Source organism: Odocoileus virginianus, chromosome 2, assembly GCF_023699985.2.
Source record: "Odocoileus virginianus isolate 20LAN1187 ecotype Illinois chromosome 2, Ovbor_1.2, whole genome shotgun sequence".
NCBI classification, from domain to species: domain Eukaryota; kingdom Metazoa; phylum Chordata; class Mammalia; order Artiodactyla; family Cervidae; genus Odocoileus; species Odocoileus virginianus.
In genome coordinates this window covers 69,490,303-69,515,855 of record NC_069675.1, presented here as the reverse complement: position 1 = coordinate 69,515,855, position 25,553 = coordinate 69,490,303, and the positions used below count along the sequence as shown (strand labels likewise).

General features: G+C 51.8%; 1 protein-coding gene across 5 annotated transcripts in view; it reads right to left on the bottom strand.

Annotated features, from left to right (window-relative positions):
- Nucleotides 1-25,553, bottom strand: part of OTOF (otoferlin) — a 90,014-nt gene that overhangs the window by 33,347 nt on the left and 31,114 nt on the right. For 2 of the 5 annotated variants that reach the window (XM_070450596.1, XM_020913842.2), the window contains exons 4-9: nucleotides 21,811-21,910; nucleotides 18,898-19,079; nucleotides 13,268-13,312; nucleotides 6,405-6,478; nucleotides 4,801-4,927; nucleotides 4,279-4,333 (exon numbers count right to left, since the gene is read on the bottom strand). In XM_070450596.1, coding sequence (XP_070306697.1) covers nucleotides 4,279-4,333; nucleotides 4,801-4,927; nucleotides 6,405-6,478; nucleotides 13,268-13,312; nucleotides 18,898-19,079; nucleotides 21,811-21,910 — 583 coding nt within the window. Of the gene's footprint in view, nucleotides 1-4,278; nucleotides 4,334-4,800; nucleotides 4,928-5,795; nucleotides 6,015-6,404; nucleotides 6,479-13,267; nucleotides 13,313-18,897; nucleotides 19,080-21,810; nucleotides 21,911-25,553 lie in introns of those variants that run through there. The other 3 variants (XM_020913840.2, XM_020913841.2, XM_070450612.1) reach the window with 2 other exon arrangements.

Sequence of the window (25,553 nt, the reverse complement as noted above, 5' to 3'; positions counted from 1 at the left end):
CAGGTGACAGAGATGTGGTATGTTCAGTTGCCTGTTTTGAGAAGACCATTCCAGTGGTGGTGTAGAGGATGGTGTGGAGGAGGCAATATGAGGACAGGGAGACCAGATAGGAAGTAGGTGCCATATTGTGCTTGAACTGGGGAGATGACATGGGGATGAAAACTGGAGAGATGTTTGGAGGTGACAATGTATACGATCTTGGTGCCAGGAAGAGAGGGTACAGCTCAAGACTCCATAATCCACCAAGAACATGTCTGCCAAGTGCCACACTTTGCCCACACTGATGGGCAAACTGCATATTCCCAAGGAGGAAGCCGTGGCTTCCCGCTTTTGAGATGTTGATAATCAGGAAAGGGTTTACATATAACATGCATTCTAAAAAGCAGAGACATCACTTTGCCAACAAAAGTCTGTCTAGTCAAGGCTATGATTTTTCCAGTAGTCATGTATGGATGTGAGAGTTGGACTATAAAGAAAGGTGAGTGCCGAAAAATTGATGCTTTTGAACTGTGGTGTTGGAAAAGATTCTTGAGAATCCCTTGGACTGCAAGGAGATCCAACCAGTCCATCCTAAAGGAAATCAGTCCTGGCTGTTCATTGGAAGGACTGATGTTGAAGCTGAAACTCCAGTACATTGGCCACCTAATGCAAAGAGCTGACTCATTGGAAAAGACCCTGATACTGGGAAAGATTGAAGGCAGGGGGAGAAGGGGACGACAGAGGATGAGATGGTTGTATGGCATCACTGACTCAATGGACATGAGTTTGGATAAACTCCAGGAGTTGGTGATGGACAGGGAGGCCTGGCATGCTGTGGTCCATGGGGTCGCAAAGAATCGGGGACAACTGAACGACTGAACTGACTGACTGAAACAGAAGAAACAAAAGGCCTTGGGACCTTGTTTCAGAGCTACCCAATCTTTAGGATGGTTCTCGGCCCTGAGGATCCTTTCTGGATCTGAGTTCAGCTAAGTCCCTCTGGCTGAGATCTTTCTAACTCGGCAAAGCCAAGCTCTCTGAGAGAGTGAAGTCTTTCTGATAGGTTTTCTTGCTTTATACGTTGCACTCATTGAAAGCAAGAATAATCCCACATTTTCATCCTCACAGCTCTCTCTCCAAGTCTGTTAACACTTACAGTTGAGATGTGAACCAACCTGTCAGGTAATGCCGTGTTACCAGGTTAAACATGAATACAACTGCTTTATTCAGTTTAGAATGTTTACAAAGTCTTCGGAGGCAGACTATCTAGTCCACTTAATAAAAGTCTCTGGCAGGAAGCAGTTTGAGAGAGCTTTTGAAAACATGCACTAGGCAGTAAGCTAAAGATGAAAAGACACCAGAGACAGAGATGGTCCCCAATTATTTGTTCTGACGATGGGATAGGACACCTGCAGGACTGACCTTTGTTTCTAGCTTTGAATAACTGCGTAACCTGGGGCAAGCTCCTTATCTACCCTGGGCCTCAGTTTCTCACCTATGAACTATAGTAATACCAATGTTTGGGTGGTTGTTAAGATTATATTAACTTAAACAGCTACACTAGTTACAACAATAACAATGGCACCATTTTCTATGTGCCCTTATGTGGCAGACTGGTGACACTGTGGAGGGAATGGTATCTGACTATGAGGGTCTTCATTCTTTGGAATTTTTTCTCTTTTCAGCTTGGAGTATAGCCCTGAGCTCAGTATCCTGGAAAAGCCCTCAGAAGTGTTAGAATGTTCTATGCTTGGGTTTTGGCAGAGAGGTGAGGAGGTGACATTCCCAAATGTCCTAGGAGCTCAGTGGTGTGACGCTGTCTGAAACCACAGGGGCAGGTTTGCTTGACAGGGTGAATTTTCTTTTTTTTTTTTTGACAGGGTGAATTTTCAAGCCCCTGGGAAGATGGTCACCAACTGGATGGAAACAAAATGAAGCAAGGATTCAGGGAGACAAGGTGTGTCCTTGAGGATATATGACCAGATGCACCTGCTACAGAGAAAGGTGGTGTCTAGTCCTAAATATCCTCTCCTGAATGAAGTGAGGTCAGCTGCCCTTAAAGAAAGGTGCACGAGGCCTGGGAAGTCAAAGATCAAACCCTGACACAGGAAAAGGTATTCTGATTCTGGGGCCTGGCATTGGACCTAGACAGGAAGTGCAAAGGCATTCAGGTGGGGTCTCCTGAAGGCTCTAACTCCCCTGACCAGCCAGCACTCTCACTCAATTCTAGGAATGCCCCGCAGCCTTTCACAGCAGCTGGGCCTTGTTAGCCCCTAAGGGAGGGTCCAGAGGAATGCATGATCCTCGGACCCTTCTCGTTTGCAGTTTATAAATAAGTACTCAGTGATTCCGGTTTTTATGTTAGCCTATCCCTGGTGGCTCAGACGGTAAAGCGTCTGCCTGCAAAGCGGGACACCTGGGTTCAATCCCTGGGTCGGGAAGATCCCCTGGAGAAGGAAATGGCAACCCACTATAGTACTCTTGCCTGGAAAATCCCATGGACAGAGAGCCTGGTAGGCTACGGTCCATGGGGTTGCAAAGAGTCGGACATGACTGAGCGACTTCACTTTCATTATGAGTTATGTTAGTGTAACTCAGTCTCCCAGGCTCCAATCAACTCTGGGAGAAGAGACAAAATTGAGGGTGTGGCCCTGCAAAGCTGCAGATGAGGCCTGGAGCTGGGAGGGCTACAATGGGGCCCTTTGCCCAAGTGGCACTCTCCCCGTAGCTCCCAGCCATGCCCCATCCCACTTGCACTGGTGGCCACATTAGCAATCTCACAGCTGCAAATCTCTCCAGATCTCAGCCATTTGGTCTCCAGTTTTAGAAACACACAAATAAAAAAATTAAGTGTTAATTTCAGAAAATACAGAGAAGCAAAAAGAAGGAAAAAATCCCCCCATTCTCAGCATCTATAGATAGCCAGGATTGACATTACTTCTGGCATTAAAATAATACAAAGCAGCAATTTAGGAAAAAACCACACCAAATAATCTATATTTCTTTCAGTTCAGTTCAGTTCAGTCACTTAGTTGTGTCTGACTCTTTGTGACCTCATGAATCGCAGCACGCCAGGCCTTCCTATCCATCACCAACTCCCGCAGTTTACTCAAACCCATGTCCATCGAGTTGGTGATGGCATCCAGCCATCTCATCCTCTGTCGTCCCCTTCTCCCCCTGCCCTCAATCTGTCCCAGCATCAGGGTCTCTTCGAATGAGTCAACTCTTTTCATGAGGTGGCCAAAGTATTGGAGTTTCAGCTTCAGCATCAGTCCTTCCAGTGAACACCGAGGACTGATTGCCTTTAGGATGGACTGGTTGGATCTCCTTGCAGTCCAAGGGACTCTCAAGAGTCTTCTTCAACACCATAGTTCAAAAGCATCAGTTTTTTGGCGCTCAGCTTTCTTCACAGTCCAACTCTCACATCCATACATGACTACTGGAAAAACCATAGCCTTGACCAGATGGACCGTTGTTGGCAAAGTAATGTCTCTGCTTTTTAATATGCTGTCTAGGTTGGTCATAACTTTCCTTCCAAAGAGTAAGCATATTTTAATTTCATGGCTGCAATCACCATATTTCTTTAGAGGCCCTTATTTTAAACGTTTTTGTGAAGTTCTTTGGTCTGTCTATGTTTTTTCTAAGTCCCTCTCACTTTATAAAGTCCATTACAAAATCCTAAGAGAGCTTTGACCAGCGTAAGCAGAGTTCAGACCCTCCTTTTTGGGTCTGTATCCTTCTATTTATGCCACTCTGCCCTTTTTGGGTCTCTATCTCTCTACTTATGACACTGTGTCCACAGTGCTTGAACAGTAAAGAGATCAAACCAGTAAATCCTAAAGGAAATCAACCTTGAATATTCGTTGGAAGGACTGATGCTGAAGCTGAAGCTCCAATACTTTGGCCACCTGATGCGAAGAGCCGATTCATTGGAAAAGACCCTCACACTGAGAAAGATCGAAGGCAAAAGGAGAAGCGGGGGCAGAGGATGAGATGGTTAGATAGCATCATCGACTCAGTGGACATGAGTTTGAGCAAACTCCAGGAGACAGTGAAGGAGAGGGAAGCCTGATGTGCTGTAGTTCATAGGGTCGCAAAGAGTCGGACACGACTTAGAGACTGAACAACAACAACAATCAGTGCTTTCCAGGAACAAGCTTAATTTGGTAATTTATATTCAGCTTGTGGTTCTCCATGACCCCCAGATCCACGCCTCCACAGAGTCTAAAACACTCATCTGGCCAGAACCACCTGTGAGAGACTCAGGAAGACAAGAGGACTCTTGCTGCCCCCACGTACCTGGTAGTCCATGGGCCGCCCAGCACTTGGCTCCATCTTGATGTCTGGCTTAGATCTGAGAAGGAGAATGTACTGTCAGGCTGGGTGTGAGGGGACTGCTTGCAGGGGAGGAGGACACTGGCAGTGGTTAGACCTTGGAGAAGGGCCGAAGGACAGAGTCATGATTGTCAAACACTCCAGGACTGCCAAACAGAAAGGGGATTAGTGGTTCTCAGAGGCTCTAATAGAGAGGACTAACCAATGGCAGAAGTAAAAGGGGGCAGATCATTAGGTCAACAGACTCAAGTGTTGGGCAGCCCTGTGATTTCCCCTTGCCTGGAGGTATTCAATGACCTGGGAACAGCCCCCTGCCTTTGCAGGGAGGGAGGTGAGGGAGATATCCAGGAAAAGAAGAAAGGGGCAAAGTTAGGAAGGAGCTGTCCATGGGCTCTGATTCTTCTCCACCCCAATTCCAAACACACCAAGCTAGGCCTGCCTGACCTGGTGAAGCCAACCAGGGCTGTGAGGCTCCTGCCCACTTACCGCTTGTTGGAGACGTTGGTGGTGAGGGCTGTGACGGATGCTAGTGACACGGAGTCAGGGTCCAGCCCATCCCCCAGACGAATGGCCAGGCGGTCAAGGTCCTCCATCTCCAGCACAGCTGGTTCATCTGGGGAAGAGGGAGGACTAGTTAGGTGGACTGGATGGTGGGCTAGTGATGGTATTTCCTCTTTTGCTTTGACGTCCAGGAAGCTAATAGTCAATTTCCAGGTTTACTTGGTGGCATCTACTTAGAATGCTATAGTCTGCATATCTGCACTGTTTCTGACCTAACAGAAACAGATCTTTAACAGATAATTGTATCTGGCCTTGCCTTTTAATTTTAATTGAATATAACTCATCCCTGGAGAAGGAAATGGCAACCCCCTCCAGTATTCTTGCCTGGGAAGTCCCATAGATGGAGGAACCTGGAAGGCTACAGTCCATGGGGCTGCAAGAGTCAGACATGACTAGTGACTAAACCACTGCCACAATTCACTTGTGCAAGTACTGAATATTTCAGGAATAGAGAATCCATACTTATGTATCTTATATCAATGGCTACCATTTACTGAGTGGCTACTACATGTCAGGCACAATGCTAGGCACTTTATACACATATCTCTAGCCCTCATAATCTTCATAGTCATATCTTGCCAATATAGGTACTATTCTCACATTACAGACAAAGAAATTGAGACTCAGGAAGGAACTTATCTTTGTAAAATAGCTGATGGACTTCAGAACCTAACCCTGTACTGATGTGTGTTAATCCAATGAGATAAAGGAATGACAATTTTGAGAAGCTACCCAAGAATGATGGGTTTGAGTCTCAGCCAGCAGCTCTACCCTCTCCAATCTAGGAAGGAGAAAGGCACAGCTGGAATATACATGGGGGAAAAAGATAAGGAGAGAGATTCTGGGACCAGTGGGCCACACGGGGGATGCTGGGAGAGAAGCCAGGAGCCCTGAGGATGGTGGACGTGGGATCCACAGACCTGGCTTAGAAAGCTCCACACAGCTCCACTGTACTTCCATTTCTCCCCTTAAACAGCTGTCGTGTCCCCTCACCAGTGCCACAGGCCACTCCAGTCTTCCAGATCCACCCTGCTTCTCTCCCCCAAGGCGGTCCCTGCAGCCTCCTGAGAGGGAACTGGGTAAATGTTGGGCAGAGAGTCCTGCCATGGAGCCGGCATTCTCAGGACTCTGATTTTCCCCTAGAAACAGGGACTTGGGAAAATAATTTTCTTCCTTTTTTTTTTTTTGTTATTCCATCCTCTGATTAAAAATCCTTAGGCTTCTGTGTGAAGAATGGAAGCAAAAGAGGCAGGAGGAGCCCACTAGACTGAGGTCTCTGCTGCTGCTGTTTCAGATCAGAGGAAACGTGGTCCCCACCTCCAGCCCTCGGAGCGCCCCCTTCCGGAGGACCACTCTCAGGACCGGGTTTCTCTGACAGCCAATGGGAGGCCAGGCCCCTCCCAGGTGGCTCCTCCGGCCAATAGCAGGAGAGCCCACTGGGACGCTGCCCGCGGAGAGGAGGGGTTTCGTCCCTGTCAGGAGCGGAGAGAGGGGTGAACTAGACCTTGGTCAGGGGCACGCATCCGTACCTTGTCTTTGCGGTTCCTCCTTGTGAGGCCGGTTCTTGCCGAGCTTCATGGCGGAGAACACGCTCCTCCCGGCTCTGTGAGGGGGCAGCCAGAATGAGGTGGAGGGAGATGGACGTCAGGAGGAAGACTCACAGACGACAGAAGAGCAAAACCCGAGAGAACTCGTAAGGGAAAGGACGATCCAAGCCCCAGCCCCTTACCTACTGGTCCCGAGATATCCTAGGGGCCAAACTTCCCAAGTTGGGAGCCCTGAAGGAGAACTAAGGCAGAGGAACCTCCGTCATATCCTCCTTCCCCATGCCTTCACACCATTAAGGAGCAGGTTGGGGATGGCGACCACAAGAAGGTGGCCTTCAGGCGACAAAACCGTTTAAACTGAAGCCTGTCAGGGTCCTAATCCCAGCCCCCTCAGTTCAGTCTTAGAGCTCTGAGCTCCACCAGTGGGCAAGGCTTATCCTCTCCCACCGTGTGCTGTACTTTGGCTGGATGGAAAGAAAGTCAGACAATGAGAGACAAAGCCTCAGAACAGAAGGACAGGAACAGGACTCAGAGGGGCAGAGCTGATGAGCAGGTAGGAGGTATGGTTGAAACTAGTTGCTTAGTTCTTAGACAGCCCTGGTACTCAAAGCCTGCCTTTGTGTCCTTGGATTCTCCTTGGTCCCCAGTGAAAAGGAGATGGGCCCTTTCCTGTCCCCACCTTTGGTCCTGGTTTTACCCTTTTTGCCTGTCCCTTCTCACTCCAGGCAACCCCCCCCCCCCCCGACCTCTGCCAACCTCCAGGAATGTATGGAAGGCTCCATAGTTCCTACCTCTTCCTCTGTTGGTCTGGCCCTGTGACCCCAGGTGAAGGGCCTTGCAGTCAGGAGAGCTGAGGGAAGGGGGCAGGGGGTCCTTACTGTCCCTCCAGTGATGTCCCTGCAGCCGAGCTTGCGATCCTAGCTCCAGGAGGGACCAGGAGTAGGACCAGCAGGGGGTAAAGTGCAGTATTCCATTACCCTGTCAATATTGCATGAGCTGGACACCTGACTCCCTGCACTTCCCATTCTCCCTCCTCCTGGCTCTGCCCCTGTCAACCTGGGCCCCACCCCTAGGTGGGGCAGGGTGCAGACTCTAACCCTGAGCTCACCTTAGCAGAGCCCACCCATCTTTGGGTCAGGTATCTGCCAGTGGAGGTTTGGCTATGGTTCCCCAAGAACTCCTTTTCTTTATTTTGGGATGTGTGAGATTCTGGAAAACCTTCTGTCCTTGTAGAGATGGCCTAGAAACTTCAAGCCCCTTGTAGAGATGGCCTAGAAACTTCAAGCCCCTCTACTCAGGGTTGGGAAGCCAATCTCATCCCCCAAACCTGGCCCTAACCTAGCTACCTTTTCTTTACTCTTTATATGCTCAGCCAGACATGGAGGAGTGTGTTAGGAGAGCAACTAAGAACTACTTCTTCATGTGGCACCAGTTCACAGTTTAGGAAACACTGGCATCTTCATGGTTTCCTAAAAAGGCATGAGGCAGGTGAAGGAAGGTTGTGGTAACACTGATCTCTTTGCACTATATAGCATCATGTTATCTGGGGCATATCAACAGGAGGAGAGGGAAAGAAGTCACTCTAAAAAAAAAAAAAAAAACCAATGCCTTTGGTATTATCTTTAAAAGTTTCTCCCCAGTAAGAGACAATATAACTTTCCTTGGGCAACTAATCTGGGCCAAAGACTTTTCCAGATGTTTGCTGATTTCATCTTCACAGCAGTCCTGGGAGGGACTGCAGTCCTATATGTGCTGGGAGGGCCATATGCTTCTCCTCTTTCGACCCATGAGAAAACCTGAGGCTCAGAGTGTTGGGATGGAAGCTCCTGTCTCCCAGGGCGGCAGTACTTCCAACTGCATCCTTGATGCTGTAGGATCGCACTTCTCTGGGAGTGTGAATCCTACATCCTGACTATTGGGAATGGTGGTAGAAAGTCTCCAAGAACGAGCACAGCTTGCTGATGATGAAAGATATCATCTTGAAGAGTCCCAGGGACCGTGTTTACAGAGAGGGGACTCATGGAAAAATAATCTAAGCATCAATACATTTTGTTTACAGAGAGGGGACTCATGGAAAAATAATCTAAGCATCAATACATTTTGGGGAGAGAAGGCTATAAATATTAAATCACTGGTGACCTAAGAGTGAACAGATCAATGAGCCTGTTAAAAAACAGTCATAGGGTGGTGAGAAAGGAACCATCTTGCCTGGCTTACAATGCACCATCCTGTGAGATTCCTTCCTGCTTGGTGGCCTTCAGGGCAGGGGTGCCAGCCGTACTCTGACTCTGCAACAGGAGGTGAGCCTAGTGGGGCCCTGTCTCCGCTTCCTGTCTCAGTGTTTGGGTTTCCTTTCCTCCCAGCCTTGCTGCTCTCCTGGATAACCGAGGAGTGCCCTGGAGGGCCCTGTGCTGACCATGTACAATCACTTCTTGGCCATTCCTGGGCTGTGTCATCCTTAGAGTCCCCAGCCCTGGTCCATGTGTGACCTACATGCTACCATCACACACAGTCTGCTCTAGCCACACAGTCTCCATCCCCCCACCTGGGGAGACACCTTAATGTCCCCCAGGAAAGTGCTTTGAGATGGTAGGTCAAAGCCAGGTGTCAGGTCAGAGTAGGCCCTGCCTGGAGAAGCCAGCTACTCTGCATCCTGGGATGGGCGGGATCTAGCCCTGCTGCCTGTAGCCCAGAGGAAGATTGGGTGGCAGGGAATTGTGGATTTCCGATGCTGATCCCAAGGACCCACCCAAGTGGAAAAGGGCCTGGGGCTTCCCTTAGGCAGTTATGGCCCTTGAATTTGAAAGTCACTTTATTCCTTAAAACAAACATATTTGGAAGCAGACATTGAGACTTTAAAAAAAAATCTATATTCAACCATTGTCTACCAGAAAGTGAAAGTGTTAGCTGCTCAGTCCTGCCTGACTCTTTGCGACCCTATGGATTGGGGCCCTCCAGGCTCTTCTGTTCTTGGGATTCTCGAGGCAAGAATACTGGAGTGGGTTGCCATTTCTTTCTCCAGGGGATCTTCCTAACCTCGGGATCGAACTGGGGTGTCCTGCATTGCAGGAAGACTCTTAACCATCTGAGCCACCAGGGAAGCCTGACTGTTGTCTACTAGACCCTGAAGCAATTCAAAGAAGAAACTCCTCTCCCTAGACCTTGCATAATTTTAACTATCTCAAGTGGATAAGCTCATTGATGGGGCTCCTGTGTGTCTGGGAGTATCTCAAAATGGAGACGTTCTTTAAAAAAAATGCATAATGTGTAGGATAAGTGTAATTCCCAGATTCTTACTGTAGGCTCTGGACCTATTTGTTTCTCTTAGACCTGCTTTTCATTCCTGTGAACTATGGGCAGTAGAGCATGATGTCATTGGCTATCACTACCCTTTGCAATTTTCTGATTGATGACACATCATAATTCACTATAGAAAAAGGTTTTGAGTTTCCCTGGTGGCTCAGTGGTAAAGAATCCGTCTGCCAATGCAGGCTACACGGGTTTGATCCCTGGTTCCAGGAAGATCCCACATGCTGCAGAGCAACTAAGCCTGGTGTGCCTCAACTATTGAGCCTGTGCTCTAGAGCCCAGGAGCTGAAACTACTGAGCCCATGTGCTGAAACTACTGAAACCTGTGTGCCCTAGGACCCATGCTCTGCAACAAGAGAAGCCCCTGCAATGAGAAGCCCATGCATCACAACTAGAGAGTAACCCCTATTTGCCACAGCTGGAGAAAAGTCCTCACAACAATGAAGACCCAGCACAGCCAAAAAAGTAATTAAAAAAAAAAAAAAAAGCTTTGAAAAAAGGAAAAAAGAAAAAGCTTTTTCTGCTTATCAGTTCCAAGAAAACAGCATGCCTGTTTCTCTTGGCAAAGGGTAACGGTTATTTTTAAAATACATGTTAACTTAATCAGGGAATTTTAAAGATTACCCACTTTGTGTTAAAGATTTGGATTTCAAAAAAGGTAAATTGTTGGTTAGGTTACTGATCTACTGGTCTACTGATGTTTGTTTGTTCTAAATTCTGCATTTTGTCTAGAAGTTTCTCCAATTGCTAAAGATATAGTATAGTCAGAAACAGACAAATACAACAAGCCAATAATCAACTTGGTGTAAAACCACCTTGCAACCAAGTGGCTCCTTATTGGTAGCTACATGAAAACAGGAAAAGGAAGCCAGGGAGGTGGGCTTCTCAGGAACCTCTGAGGGTTTGTGGTCACATCTGAGCTTTCCCATCACTGGATTCATGGCAGTCATAAAGATATGCACCCGCAATTTAGACTGCTAGTTCTCTCTAGAGAGAAGTCTTTAAAGTTAGTTCACTAATTTTAAACTCTTTTTTTTTTTTTTCATTTATGGACCTAATGATTTCTTTGCTTGTTCCTTGGCTCAGAATTAGAAGAATGTCTTTGTGGTTGGGTAAAGCTCATTGGGGAGAGCCTGGAACTCTTCAGTAATGACTTGGAGACATTTGCCAAACTAGACTGTGTGAGCTGGGTCCCACTCAGTCAGGTGTCTGTGTTATCCTGGAGGTTGTGACTTAGAGGGGTGGGACTGGAATTGAACCAACACTAGGCTGTGGCTTCTCCAGGACTTCTGCCCTTCAACCACCTGCAGTGGGAACTGTCAGGGCTCATTAGCTCAGTTCAGCTCAGTTCAGTTACTCAGTCATGTCCAGCTCTTTGCGACCCCATGGACTGTAGCATGCCAGGCCTCCCTGTCCATCACCAACTCTCAGCTGAGCTCATTAGCTCAGGCCTCAGGTAATTGGGAGAAACAAATTCCTACCTAAGAGATGGCTTCCCTGGTGGCTCAGAAGGTAAAGAATCTGCCTGTAACGCCAGAGACCCAGGTTTGATCCCTGGGTTAGGAAGATCCCCTGGAGAAGGGAATGGTGACTCACTCCAGTATTCTTGCCTGGAGGATCCCCTGGACAGAGAGGAGCCTGATGGGCTAAGTCCATAGGGTCACAAACAGTTGGACACGACTGAGTGACTAACTTTACCTAAGAGACACAGGATTTGTGGAAATAGAGATTTCCTTTTATTTCTCCTCAGTAGAGACAGAAACTAACAAGTTTTGCCATATAATAACCTTTCAGAGATTTAAAACAGTTCCCACAGCTTTTCTTCTTCAAGCTAAAGAATTTTGACTTATTTAATCTCTTTTTAGAAATCCCTAAGGCTCTACACATTAAGATAAGAATAATAAATGCCAGTTATGTGAATTGGAAATGGCAGAACATTAGGATGGGGTCGTGCTAGGGAGCTAGCATTTACTGTGGGCCTACCGCTTGCTCTCATTGAGGCACCCCTCCGTCCAGTTGTGGCCAAAGGGGCCAGGTCAGTCTGAATCCCTTGGGGTCCAGCCCAGGACAGACTGCAGAGCTGGAAATCAAGAAGGGTCTTAGAGCATCGCTAATCTCAGACAGAGAAGCTGGGGGACTGGCAGCTTGTTTGTGTCTCATAAACTTTTTATGTTCAATTGTCCATGCAGAAACCTGACCCCAAGCCCTGTCCCCAGGTGGGACTCCAAGCTCAGCATCTGCCATCATCTCCCACAGCCCCCAAGATCTTGTTCCCTGGTTCCCTCTCCAAGCCTGATACACACTCAGCCTGCGGCTTCTTCCCTTGTTTGTAACCTGGCAAACTCTCTGACCCTTCAGGTCTTGGCCTGAGTTTCCCCTCTCAGTGCTGCTGCCTTGTCATCATGTTTTTTTGCTCATGTTTAACAAGTGGGAGTTGGAATTCATGCTTTTGTTAAACGAGGCTGCGAGTCCCTGGGATCTTAATGCAAACAGTACACCAAGCCCGCATCAGTGCTTATCACTCCAGACCCCTGTACACACAATTCTGCTGTCGCCATGCTAACCTCAGGTCGACTGATTTTTAACTTATTTTGGACCACTGTTCTGAGAGAATCTCTTAACATCTCTGGGGCTCAGTTTCCCTATCTGGAAAACAAAGACCACGCTCATGACTTTTTGGTTTTTGTTGGTGTGTTTGGAGAACTGAGAGTATAATCAAGGGCTCTAAACTTGCTGGGCCTACTGTAAACTCTGGGTCAGGAGTTAAATGCCCTGGCTTTTATTTAGTCTCAGCTCTGCTTCTCTTCTGGGGCTCAGATCTGTCATCTGCAAGAACGGGTGTTGGAGCAGAGGCCCCCTGCAGTGTGCTCAACCCTGACTGCCACTCCCCTTGTGAATTCCCTGTGATGCCAGAAGGTCCTTGAGGTGACACGAGCTCTGGGGGAGCCTGGGGGACCCACCTGTCACTCCCCCGCCATCAGGCCTTGAGACTTCCCAGTACCTTGTGGTGGCCCCTCCCCATCTGGAGGCACCTCCTTGTTCCCCTCTGGGGAATAGAGACAGTGAAGACCACCAGAGAGTGGTTGTTCCTCCTTCGCTTTCCGGGCTTTATGTTCTAGCCTCCCCCTGCGACCACTCAGAACCCAGACTTTGTCCTCCTTGGGCCTCCAGTGCCACATGTCTGTCTGCCCGGCCTTGCTCTGGTACTAGTAGGAGGCGGCGCTTGGCTTCCTGGGCTGTCCTCACTCCCTCCCTCACAAGAGAGCCTGCCCACAGGGATGGGGGACTGGGCAGGGAAGTGGAGGAGGAATCGAGACACTGAAAGGAGGGAGGAGGGAGTGGAAACCAGAAGGCCTGCCCCAACCCTGACACCTCCGTGTTCCTCGCCCCTGTGGCCAGATGGAGGGACCTCCCTCGTCCTGCCTTCGCCCGGTGCTGCCTCCACTCGGAGCTGGGCCCCCCGCCACCTGCACCCTGTGCCGGGGACCCTTCCCTCTCGCGAGCCCCACGGCTCCACCCTGGCCTGGGACACCTACTTGTGCTCACCATCTCTGCCTCCCTTGGTCTTCTCTCTGCCTTTGCTGAGTAGGAGGAAGAAATGAGGAGATAAGGGGATGTGTGTGAGAGGGTGTGAACCAGAGGCACTTGCAGACTTAGTCCCTGACCCTGCTGACCCCCATGATCCCTGGGGGCCTCCTTGTCCCAGAGACCCTGCACCCCATAGCGTCTCATGTCAGCAAGCCTGAGCCTGCTGGGCAGGGGTCCCAGGTCCCTGGGCTCTGCCTTGGGGGTGGGGGGCTGTAGTCCTGATTCTGGGAGAGGAGCTCTCAGGAGTGGGCCTCCAAACCCAGGAGAACCTGGAGCCTTGGTGACAGAGGAGGTTTCAGGGTCCCCGCAATCTCCCCCTGCCCCAGGTCAGGGTCTGGTGATTTCAGGATGTGGGTCGCAGGTGCCACAGGGAACACAAGATTAGAGGAGCCAGGCCATGCCCTAGGCACAAGCCTCTCGGTTCTGTTCATCAGGCTTGATCCCCTCCAATGGAGTAAGGGGCTCCTAGGCTCTGAGGAACTCAGAGAAGAAAGGGGGGCCCAGGACATCCTGGGTCTGCAGCAATAAGCCAGCTGTGGCTCCAGGGTTCAGAGCAGGGCTCCTCCTCCTCCTTAGGGAGGCTTCCAGAAAGCCCTTCTGGAATGTTCTCTCACTGCTTCCCTGATGCTGGCACATTCCTGCCCTACCCCTCCTCACACACTCCAGGCCTCTGGGCTGGCAAAGGGGTCTGCACAGGCCCACACTCTCAGTGTAGAAATGGAGAAGGGAAAAGCCCCTCTTTCTGTGAAAAATAATACTCTCCTGATTTTACTACAACCACTTTAGTGACTACAGCTAGCATTAATATTAGTAACTGTACAGCCCTGCGTGGCCTGCCCTCAATCACACAGCCCAGAAGGGTGGGGATGAGGGGTTTGACCTCATGGTCATCCTTGTTGCTAGGGGACCTCTTCCTGAATCCCTGGACAGGCCTGACTTTCCTCCTAGAATCCACACTGTGTTTGTAGTGTTCCAGTCTGGCCAGGTAAGTTTTGTTCCTCAGTCAACACACACACACACAAGCTCTCTCTCTCTCTCACATACAAGCTCTCTCTCTCTCTGTCTCACTTTCACTCACCTCCTCCTCAGGCTCCTGCCCCCAGCGCTCTGTGTGCACGGTTAGAAGCAACCACCGGGTGGGGGTAGGGAATCAATATGGCGGCCTCTGGGGTGAAGAGGACCCCCACTTCAGGTGAAGTGGCTGAGTTTGGGAGGAGTCTCCTGAGCACTGCTTCACCACAGATCTCATCTTGGCCTGACCCTAGCTCCTCTGGGCTGCTTGGGAGCGGCTGCAGCTCTGGAGCTCAGGCTGGTGGAGGGAGGTGAGGAGAGGGGCCTTGGGAACTCTGCACTCTGGGGGTGAGGCTGAGTTTGCCGACCGCCCCCCCCCCCCCCCCGCCTGCCACATGTCTATGCACACCCTGGGACACATGCCTCGTGCACATCTCTGTCAGAGCCCCCAGCCATGCACACATACCCACTGCCCCCTGGCCCCAGACATAGGAGGGAGGTCTCCATGGGTCTCCACTGTCATAGAAGAATGACCCAGAAGGACAACAAGGAAAGTGACCCCCTCTCTCCCCTCCCCTAGGATGAGACCCAGCATAGAGGATCCCAGGAGGAACCCCTATATCTCCAGGAACACCAGGAAGGGTGGTGGGCAGGAGGAGGGCCGTAGGGCCAGGCAGGTGGACAAAATGAGGAGGAGAGAGTCTTGGAATACACCTCTGCAGTGCAGCTTCGAGATTAAAGCTGGGTTCCCTTCTTTGTTCTTTCTAACAGGGGATCCTTACCAGAACCCGGTAGTGTGTGCAGCACCTCGGTATCACCCAGAGATAGAACGTACATGCAGGTAAGCATGTGAAAACACTCAGGCACTTGAGTGTGTGTGCACATGTGTGTGTTCAGGGCTGAAGTCTCCTCTCTCCTCAGACACTGGGGCAGGTGTACACTGACATACAGGGGCCCAGGACCCCCGACTTTGCTTCTGAGAACAAAGTGCCCCTGGAGTTAGTAATTCATTCCATCTCTCTGCAGCACTGACGGCAAGGGAAGTGAGGGAGCCCTGCGAGTGGGTGAGACCCCAGCCCGGGGACCAGGCAGCGGTGAAGCTAGGGCTGTGGGCAACTTAGTTGGCAGGGCCCTTGGAGTGGGATGGGGTGACAATATCTGAGAAGGATCTTGAGCCAAAAAGTCAGATGCTGCTTGGGGTAGAACAAGTTGTGGTGGGGTGACATGGAGACTGTGGGAAGGGAGGAGGAAGGAAGGGGACACTGGCTGAGCACCGGCCACGGGCCAGCACTGTCGGCCAACAGGGCCTAGACAAGCAGACAGAGTGACTCAGAGGACATGTGACTGGCCAGGGCCTGGGATTGAGGGACCATAGGAGCAGAGGGTTAATGGGAGGCAAGGGGTGCGGGTGGGGGTAGGTTGGGAGCTGGGGGGCAGAGCTGCCAGCAAACCTTCCCTGAGGTCCAATGGGAGGAACTTTCAGGAAGATCCCTAAGGCCTTGGCAGTGTAGAGTAGAGGACCTCTGCAGAGGTCCCTTCCAGGAGGGAGGGTGAGGGGAGATGGCAGGAGCCCAGTAGGGGGAGCCAGGCCCTTAGAGGAGACCCCCACATCATCACCTCTGCCCTCCAAGGAATGGATATCTCTTTCCACCAGTTCTGGGCTTGAGGCTGTTTCCTGGCACTCACTCCACAGCCCCCGACCCCGGCTTCTCCAGCCAGCACCCCACCCAGCCAAAGCCAACAGGGAGGAGTGGATTCCCACACCAGACCCTTGTGGGTCCAGACGACCAGGAGAGACATTGCTGCGTGCCAGCAATGAGTCGTTGGGAAAACAACAGAGGGGCACCCTGTAGTTTGGGCACTTTGACCTACAAGGGGATGGGCCTTCCCAGGAGGGGCTGGGGGCTGGAGGGCAGATGCAGGCAAAGGCAGGCTTGGGGTCAGAGCTGAGACACGTGCATCCTTTTCTTCTCCCTGTCCCTTTGTTGGCCACATTCTCTCAGGGAGGCTCTCTGGCCCCGAAGCCAGTGGCTTCCTCCCAGACCCCACAGCTTACAGGCCTGGCTGGCCGGCACCTACGTGAGGAGGGTGAGATGCATTGAGGGTTGTGAGACCAAATTCAGGTTCTCCTCGGAACCCCACACTTCTTGACCGAGACCCCAGTGGCCCCTGTAAGCAACTACAGGACACTACAGCAGAGCCCAGGCTCTCTAAACCAGCACTACCTTCTCCTCACCCCTCTGCCCCACCCCGGTCTGCCGGCTGCATGGCCAGACCTGGCCAGAGAACGTGTGGCAGCGACACCACCCCTGGGCGTTCTCAGGGTCTGTGCTGGCGGCCCCCACGTGGCTGGAAATCCACGCTCACACTCATCCAGCACCTCCAGTGCAGGCCGGTGGCCTCGGGAAGACCGGGAGCTCTGTCTGCAGTTGCCATCCTCTTCCCATTCCCAGTCCCCGGGGTAAACCCCTCCTCCCACTCCTGCTTCCTGCTGCTGCCCTGGGAGAGGCTGCATGAGGGTCAGGAGAGGTGGGGCAGCCAGGCCAAGGTGTGAGGAAGGATGGGACACCCTCTCTGTCTCTGAATTCCTGGGGCCCAGGACCATCTGCCGGTCTAGGACCAAAGCCCCTCAGGCTTGCCTGCATCATCTCACTGCTCCTTCCAGCAGCACCCTGGCCTACTCGTGGGCCATTCACCATTGCCTGAGCTGCAGCAACCCTGCTGCCCTCTTGACTGCCCAGAACTCTGGAGGATGGCTCCCCATGTGTGCGCCCCACAAGACCCAGAGAACCTCTGCCTCCCTCTGGATGTCGGAGCTAGGGGTGGGGAGCCAGGATGCTCAACCCACTGTTGTTATTGACCCAGAAGGCTAGTGGTTTTCCCAAAGTCACTCAGTCAGTTAGTGGCAGCAGGACGCGACTCACTGGGGCTCATCTCCCCTGATTCAGAGCCAGTGTTCCTTTCCCTGAAGTTGATGGCCCTTGAGAGGCATCCAGTCTGTCCCCAGATAGCCCTTTCTTAAAGTTTTCTTAAAGCCCACCGGTAGTCTCAGACAAGCTCTTTTCTCTAAGAGGACAGAAGATGGGGACCTGATGGCACCCTAGTGTCCTTGTCCCCATGCTCATTCCCCACTGGGTCCCTTCTCCTCTTTCACCATTTCCAGCCCAATTCCTAACCCTCTCCACTGTCCAGCCAACAACCTGTTTGTCACCAGCCCTCATGTGGGGTAGCACTTGGCACCCTGGTTATAGCCTGACTCCCCATCAATCCCTCGGCTCTCCCAGCAATAGGGTGGAGGTTCCTACTGTCCTGGGCCCCCTTGTAGAGATAGCAGTGATGAGCCCAGTGATGGGTAGCAGGCTGGTAAATGGCAGAGCTGGGACTCAGGCCTGTGTCTCCTGAGGCCAGATTGTATGTCCTCTCCATGCCACCCAGCCTGGAATCTAAGGAGGACTGGCTGCAAACTGGCCTGGGTGATACCGCCCACCCCATGGCTAGCCTGGAGGCAAAGGTCCAGTGACATTTGCCGCAGGCATGCTTCCTTTGATCTTATTGCTGTTACTCCTCACTTGGCTCCCAGGGTCTTAAGCTTATATGTGTGTGTGTGTGTCTGTCTGTCTGTGTGCAAGTGGGGGTGAGTGGTCCAAGGGCAAAAAAGGAAAATGTAATCATACAACTAAAATATAAAATTCAATTACCCTAATTTAGAATCTGTGTCTTTTTCAGGACAAGCACTGACTAAATTTCACTTGGAAAGGACAGGGTGGAAGGAAATGGGAGGGAGATGTTTCCAGAGGGAGGGGAACAACCCCTCTTTCCAAACCCATCCCCATCCTTCTGAGGCACTGCTGACTTACCTGTGTTTCACACGCTATTTCCAGTGACCTGCGGAGAGTGTTTTACCAGCCTAGAGTCTGCCTCTCTGGGCCCTAAGAGTAGTACAATTGCATTTCCCTTTTTGGAAACATAGTGCATTTGAACCCAGCATCCTGTCCTCTGTGTGTGGCTGGACTTTGCAGATGTGACTCCTGGACACCGAGGGTGCTGGATGCCATCCTCTCAATGGAAGAAAGGCCAGGTCCCGACCAAGACTGCTGGCTTCACCCCGGCAGGAAGGGACACCCGCCCTTCCCTTGTATCTTCACTGAGCCAGGCTGCCTGGGGCTAGCCTGGCGCTGCTTTGGTCTTGGGCCAGAGAGATCAGGGCCTCCTCCTGTCCACTTTTCCCTTTCTTTGAGGAGGCCAGAGGTCTAGCCTCTTGCCTCCTCCTGTCCACTTTTCCCTTTCTTTGAGGAGGCCAGAGGTCTAGCCTCTTCTACTCATGTTAGACCCTGCCCTCCTGGAACGTCACCTCCCTCAGCTTAGGGGGAGGCCTGGCCCCTGGGCCTGATTCCAGACACTCTGCTGCCTCCCCAGTGACTTCTGGAGTTGGGGGTGAGGGGAGGCTGCAGAAACCCCTCCTCTCCTCTTATACTGACTCTCCAGCCACTCAGCTCTGTGCTCCGAGCCCAGCCAGGCCCCAGGCATACTCCCTGTTTCTTTGGGGAGAGAGGGCCCAGCCTGTTACCTCCGGAAGCTCTTCTCGCCTGGTGGCCGGGAGCTGGGGCGGGAGCCAGGGAGCAGCCCATCTGTCTCCTGGCTGTCCTTCTCTTCCTCGTGAAGGGACTCCTCCCCCAGGAAGTCCCCATCATCCCAGGAGCCCACAGTGCCGTCCGTGGCCTGATACCGGACCTCCACGCACAGGCTGGTCTGGAGGAGAGAGGGGTGCTGAGCCGCTGGGATGGCAGGAACAATCATAATCCCATGTCCTCTGCTGCTCCATGATTTTACAAGGTCCTTCTACACCCTTAACTCACTGAAGGAGGGCGAACTGGGGACGGTCCTCCCACTACATTCCCATTTTGCAGATGAGCAAACAGAGGCTCAGAAAGACTGACATGTGCAGACTCAGTCGACAGAATGGGCTCTGGCTCCAGATCCTGTTGCACGTGGCTCTCTTAACCCTCAGGCGCCCAAGATGGGGGGTGGGGGACCCACCTGGACAGCTGGGCCTGGGCTGGGGGTGGGCTCCCTGAGCCCACTGTGCACAGAATCAAGGGCATCCTCCAGTGTCCCCAGGGCACAGGTCAACCCCTCGTCCTCAGAACGACAAGGGGTGGTCTGCCTGAAGTCAGCTGATGTCCCCTCGTTCCTGATGTTCGTTGGGATCTCATAACATGAACCCTTCAGCAGAGGAGCCCAGACCCCTGGGCACCCTCCAAAGGCGGGGTCTCAGCAGTTCTTCCTGCCCGTCTGACACCTACCCTCCTATTCTGGAGAGGAGGTGCCATTGGGTCACCCTGGACTTTTCTCTGGGGGAGCATGGAGCCCCAAACCTGGACACATGCTGTGCACTTGAGAATCCTGATTAGGCCTCTTGCTCTGTATCCTTGGGCCGCTGCCCTCCTCTCAGCTCTGGTTTCTCCCCGGTGCACAGGGAGAACTCATTTTAATCCCTTCCTCAACCCACGCAGGTGCTAGGACATCTTCTAGACCTGCTTGCCCTCTCTCCAAGTCAGGGTTGGCTTGCTCTGGGGATCCCCACAGGCAGCCTTCACTCAGCAAGTGGGCCTCGGGATGCCAGCCTTCCATTTCCCCTGGGAAGGGAAAGGTACACACATTTTATGAATCCTCACTGCGCTAATCATCATGGTAAGATGCTTGATGTAAACTCATTTGATCTTCCCAACACTTCAACCGACCCTACCTAACACATCAGAGAGGTTAAGTTACTTGCTCAAGTCACACAGCTAGCAAGAGCTGGAGCTGGGATGTGAGCCCAACCTGGCTGATTTCAAGCCCCACATCTTTTCCACTGAGCAAATGTGGTCCATTTGGTGAGACCAAACCTGTTATGGTGGGAAAATGGTGGCCTTGAAATCAGAGGTCCAGGGTCCTAGAGTTGATTTTGCTGTTGACCAGCTGTTTGACCTTGGCTAAATTGATTTTTCATCTGGGACTTCAGAGTTCCCATCCATAGAATGGGTGGCAGAGGTAGGTGGTGGGTGAGTTAGATAATTTGTAAGTCCTTTCCTCAACTGAATTCCTACATCTGATTCTAGAAATACAAGGCTCGAGCTGTGCTGTCTGTCTGTTCCTGCCCATTTCCCCAGTTCTCCCTCATGTTTTACTGCTCACATTCTATTCTCTTTCTCGGGACATCTATGTTCCTCTCCAAGTCCTCCACACCACCAGTGCCTGGAGCTTGTTTTTCACCCTCTCTCCCTTTGCTGTGGTTGCTGAGACCCCAACCCACCTGATTTCAAGAGGTCCCCCCACCTCTGCCTGTGTCTACATGTGGCGAGAACGACCTCTTTGGGGCCAAGCTGAGAAGCCCCTTGTTCTCAGCAGGGAAGTGTCTCGAGCCACCAAGGCACTGTGGGAATTTCTGCCCCACCCTTGGGGTTTCTCAAAGAGGGTTCCTTCCATTCTGGCTTCCTGTGGCTGCAGTCCTGTTTCTGAGGTTACTCTGCTGACCACTACATAGGGTAATACATGGGACCGGGGTTGGTGCAGCCCCATTTTACATCTGAATAAACTGAGGTCAGGAAATAATAGCTACTGATCTTATTTTATATATTGGGTTTGTCAAAAAGTTTGTAAAAAATGTTATGGAAAAATCTGAACAAACTTTTTGACCAATCCAATATTTATTGAGCACTTAACTGTACCAAGCCCCTTCTGTGCATTTCCATTTAATCCTCAGAAGAGTCCTGTGAAGTCAATACTATAATTTTGCTCACTTTGCAGATGATATGTAACCGGCCCAAGTCACACAGTTCCTGAGTGGCCTAGCAAAGGTCTATATCCAGGAGCTGTGTTCCTCACCACTAGGCTCAAATGCCTAGGGGTGGGCACGAATGAGCTCAAGGGGACAGATGCATCAGAGCAGAGCCTGGGGACTGGGCATCTTGAATGGGTTATTTCCTTCGTTTGGGTGTGTATTAAGTCCCTACAGGCCATGCATCATTGGTGCATGTGTGTTTGTTGGAAGTCCAGGGATGGGTTGTGACAGATAGAATAGAAAGAGGTCCCTGCCCTCATAGAATGGCTAGTCTTAGATGCCAAGGCAGGCATGAAGGTCATGCCCTGTAGAGGCCAGCAGGGCTCAGGCTGGCTTTCAGATGACGAGGACACCTCTTTAGTGATCCCTGACCTGGGTCCAGATGGAAGGCCCCCTGATGGAGAAGGGAGGGAGTCCCCTAGTCGCCATCTCTTATACTCGCACTGCAGAAAGGGCTTCAGCATCTGTCACCCTCAAGGGCTCCCCCACGGCCCTCCACGGCCTCCAACAGTCTGACCTGAGTCTCCTCCCACCGCACCTTTCTACCCAAGAGGAGACCCAGCCTAGACCACGCTATGTGCAGGCGGGGGCAGGAGTGAACAGGCCCCCAGGTGACCCAATAATGGGCATGTCCAGAGACTCTCTGGGTACCCCCACCTTGATGATTGCATTGTTGTCGTCCATCAGCGTGTCGGTCACCTCCACGTGGTTCTCCTCCACCACCTTCTGCAGCACCATGCGGAAGGTCCCGATCAGCCTGTGAATGGCAGAGGGGCATGGTCTTCATGGTTTCACATGGAGAGGTGAGAGAGCAAGGCTGACATCCCAAGAGGCTGTGACTGGCTGTGAAAGAGACCAGTGGGCTGGAGAAGGAGAAGGCTGGCTTGGGCTCCAAGCTGGGGTTGGAGAAGGTGGCCCAGGAGCTGGGGCTGGCCAGAGCGGCATGTCCAGGAGGGTCTGTGACCCCCAGCAACTGTGTGTATTTGTATGTATCAGAGCCATTTCCCTGGGAGAGCTTGAGGGCAGTGAGCACCTGGGGGGATGGTCACAGACTGGGATCGCGGTACCCTGGTGGGGCCTGTGTTCCTCAGGTTTGTGCTGTCTCAGGGCTCAGCTCAGCCCCTGCAGAGTGGCTTCCAGATGCCCAGCATGGAGGCTGTGGGGAAGGACTGGAGATTCTACCCCCTTCCACCTTCCTAATCACGACCAAGATCTCTGCTCCTCACCAGCACCACTGGCTCATTCATCCTCTGTTGAATCAGTAGTGATGCCCACACACACCTGCATTCTGCAAGGTCCTTGGGGCAAGGACCCATCTGACTGTGTGCTCCCCATCCCCCTAGGTATCTGGAGGGATGAAGCAGGGCAGTGATGTAAAGGGCACGTTCTGGAGTTAGCGAGAGAGGATTGGAAGCCCAGCTTGGACACTTACTAGAGAGTTACCTGCTACCTTGGGCTTGCTCAGTCTCAGATTTCTCCTAGGATGAGCTAATAACCTCTACTTTACTGCTTAGAGGACCAACAGAAATGCTCTGTACCAAGTTCTTATCAGCACACCTAGCACAGAGTCAGCAGTCCAGGAAGCTGTCTGGTCATTGTCCAGGGGCTGACATTAGTCTGTGAGCCTTTCCAAGGAAGTGGCTGTTTCCTATTTCAGCCTCTAGCTGATATTTCTGGCTCACAGGAAATCTCAAAATCTACTAGCTAGAATTAATGAACAACAGTGAGGGCCCCATAAATGCTGAATGAGTTGAGCTGTCCCACACTTTGCAGGTTATTGCTCTGGAAGAAGAGGGTACTCAGAGAGATGTTCTCACATGGTGATTCCACGTGGGGTAGATGAAAACATACACACCACTTCTGACTGAAGGGATAAAAGCTCAGGGAGGGGGTGGGCATCCACAGGGTGTGAGACAGGATGGGCTCTTGGGGTCCCACAGTGCTGCCCTCAGCTTATAGGGGAGGAAAGTGAGGCTGAGAAAGCAGGAAGGGATGCAGTTAATTCAATGGTCACTTGGGGTGAGACGAGGTATCAGGTGGATTCTGACTTTAATGTGTTTGATGTTTGTATCCTCCTGATGGGCTCTGGAGGGCAGACACTGTTTTAAAAAGCCTCCTGTCTGTGTGAGGGGAGGAAGTGGCAGGAGCAGTCAGAATGCATGCTTCCCTCTGAAGTTCAGAGCTCCATCTGCCAGCTCGCCCCACCCTCCCTCAGGGTGAAACTGTTCACACTGTTCCTCAACTCTAGAGCCCACGGAGGCTTCGAGGCTCTTCTCAGACCAGCCCCTTGGCAGCTACCTCCCCCACGGCATCCTGGCCTCTCCCCAGCTTGGTCAGTGCAGACTGCTGTGCCAGGCCGGGTTCAGGAGACCAGGCGCCACTGCCCCTGAGTCTCAGCTTTAGGTGGGCTCTTAGCTTCTGTCCTGTGCAGCCCTTCTAAGAGAAGACTCTAGGCATGAACATATATACTGGGCTTTTGTAACCTCATCTCTTCAGGGTCTAAAACAGTGGGGTTGCAAAGAGTCGGACACAACTGGGTGACTGAACTGACTGAAACTTTAGCATGAACAGAATCATCAAGAGGGCTTGTTGAAGTTCAGACAACTGGGACCCACCCACCCGTGGTTTTGCTGGCCACTGTTTAACAACTGGCTGGGGGAGGGGAAATGCAGTCCTGACTTGCAGCTTTTGCCCATTTCCTTGGTGGAAAGGTCAATTTCAATCTTTCCATGTGAAGTTCACTGAACACAGAGTCAGGAGAGACATGTACCAACAGCTCTTGGGAGCGGGTCTCACCCCAGGGGCTCTGACTTAGCAGAATGGCTATTTCTGACCCATGTCCAGGTGATACTGATGATGGAGTTTGGGGAGTTCACTTTGAGAATCCCTGTTCTTCCACTGCCGACTGGAACTTCAGGCCCCTTTGGCCATACTAGGGCCAGTTGAGCACCTGCTGAATGCTGGGTGTGCAGGCACAACTTTTCCCTAGAAGCCCAGAGAGCTGTAAAGCTGATGCAGTGTGACAAGACACCCCCAGGGGGCAGGATGGGGCTACTGCCCCACCAGTGCTCAGAAAAGGCTCTGGCCTTCCAGCTTCACCAAGGTTTCAGAGTTTAGTCTTGCAAGGGACATAAGAGGAGAGTTTATCCTGCAATAGCATTCTTTGAAATGGACAGTTGATGTGATCTTAGTTTTATGTAAAGAATAAAGAAAAACATTTTTATAAAACTTTCCTCCTTTCACATGTCGGGAACATACAGTTTAAGCAAAACCAGGGTGCTTGCTAGGAAAACACAATTTCAAAACACATGCCCTCATGCTGCTTCTAGCAGAACACTGCCCTCAACCCCTTTAATAGACGTTCTCTGGGGAAGGAGCTGGTGTAGGAAAGAAGCCTTGGGTCTGGTCTGTCTGGTGACCCCAGAGACCACATCCATCCCCGACCCCTGCTGCCCTCTGTCTGGACTGGCTGGAAGCTCAGCAGGGTCTGCCTGTTGCTTCTCCTCCTCTGGGTAGGTCATGGAGGAGTTGCCTGCAAGGAGGCCCAGGTGGACTCCCATGTCCCTGGAGAGCTGGGACCTTTCCCTGGAAGGTGCAGGCATGAGGCCATCCATTCTTCGGGAAGGAGTGCCAACCCTGGGTCAGGAGGTCTGGGTTGAAGACTAGGTTCTGCCTTGACTCTGCTGTGTAACCCTGGGCAAGGACAGTCTCTTTGTCTCAGTTATCCCTGAGCTGTTGGTGAAGGAGCTGGAATCATCCATCTTTTGACAGCCTCTCATGCAACTCATCTGGGTTACCCATCACAAAGGGAGAACCCCTCCCACCCACCCTATCAACAGGGCCCACAGTTGGGCAGGCTGAGTGGTGGCAGGATCCCCGGGTACTTAGCCAGCAGGGAGGGGGCCTTTACACAGTTGGGCCCGCAGACTGACCACAATAGAGCTGCAACCAGGCTCCAGGACTTGTCAATAATTCATTGCTTTCCCCTGGGAGCTGGTGTCAAGTGTCCGAGGTCTGGCCGGGCCGCCACTGCTCTCCTGGATCCTGAATTATTCAGGAGTCCCAGGAGACTGGTGCCTGGGTCAAGCCACCCCCCTCTCACAGGGCCCTGGACAGGCAGAGGGAGTCGTACAAGATCTCCCGGATCCAACACTCACTGAGTCCTCATAGGGAAAACCAAGGCTCTCAAAACAGGACCTCATTCAAGGTGGATGGAGCAGACCCAGGATCTCCTGGCCCCTGACAAGGACATTTTCTTTCTTCAATCCATGTCTCCTGTTCTCCACAGCCTTTACAACCGCTGGGTGAGGGGCCAGCTCCTAAACTGCTCTCTGCTTCTAGACCAAGTCCCCTTCTTTGTGATGGGTGGTGGGATCAGACCCCCAGGTTCTAAATCTCAC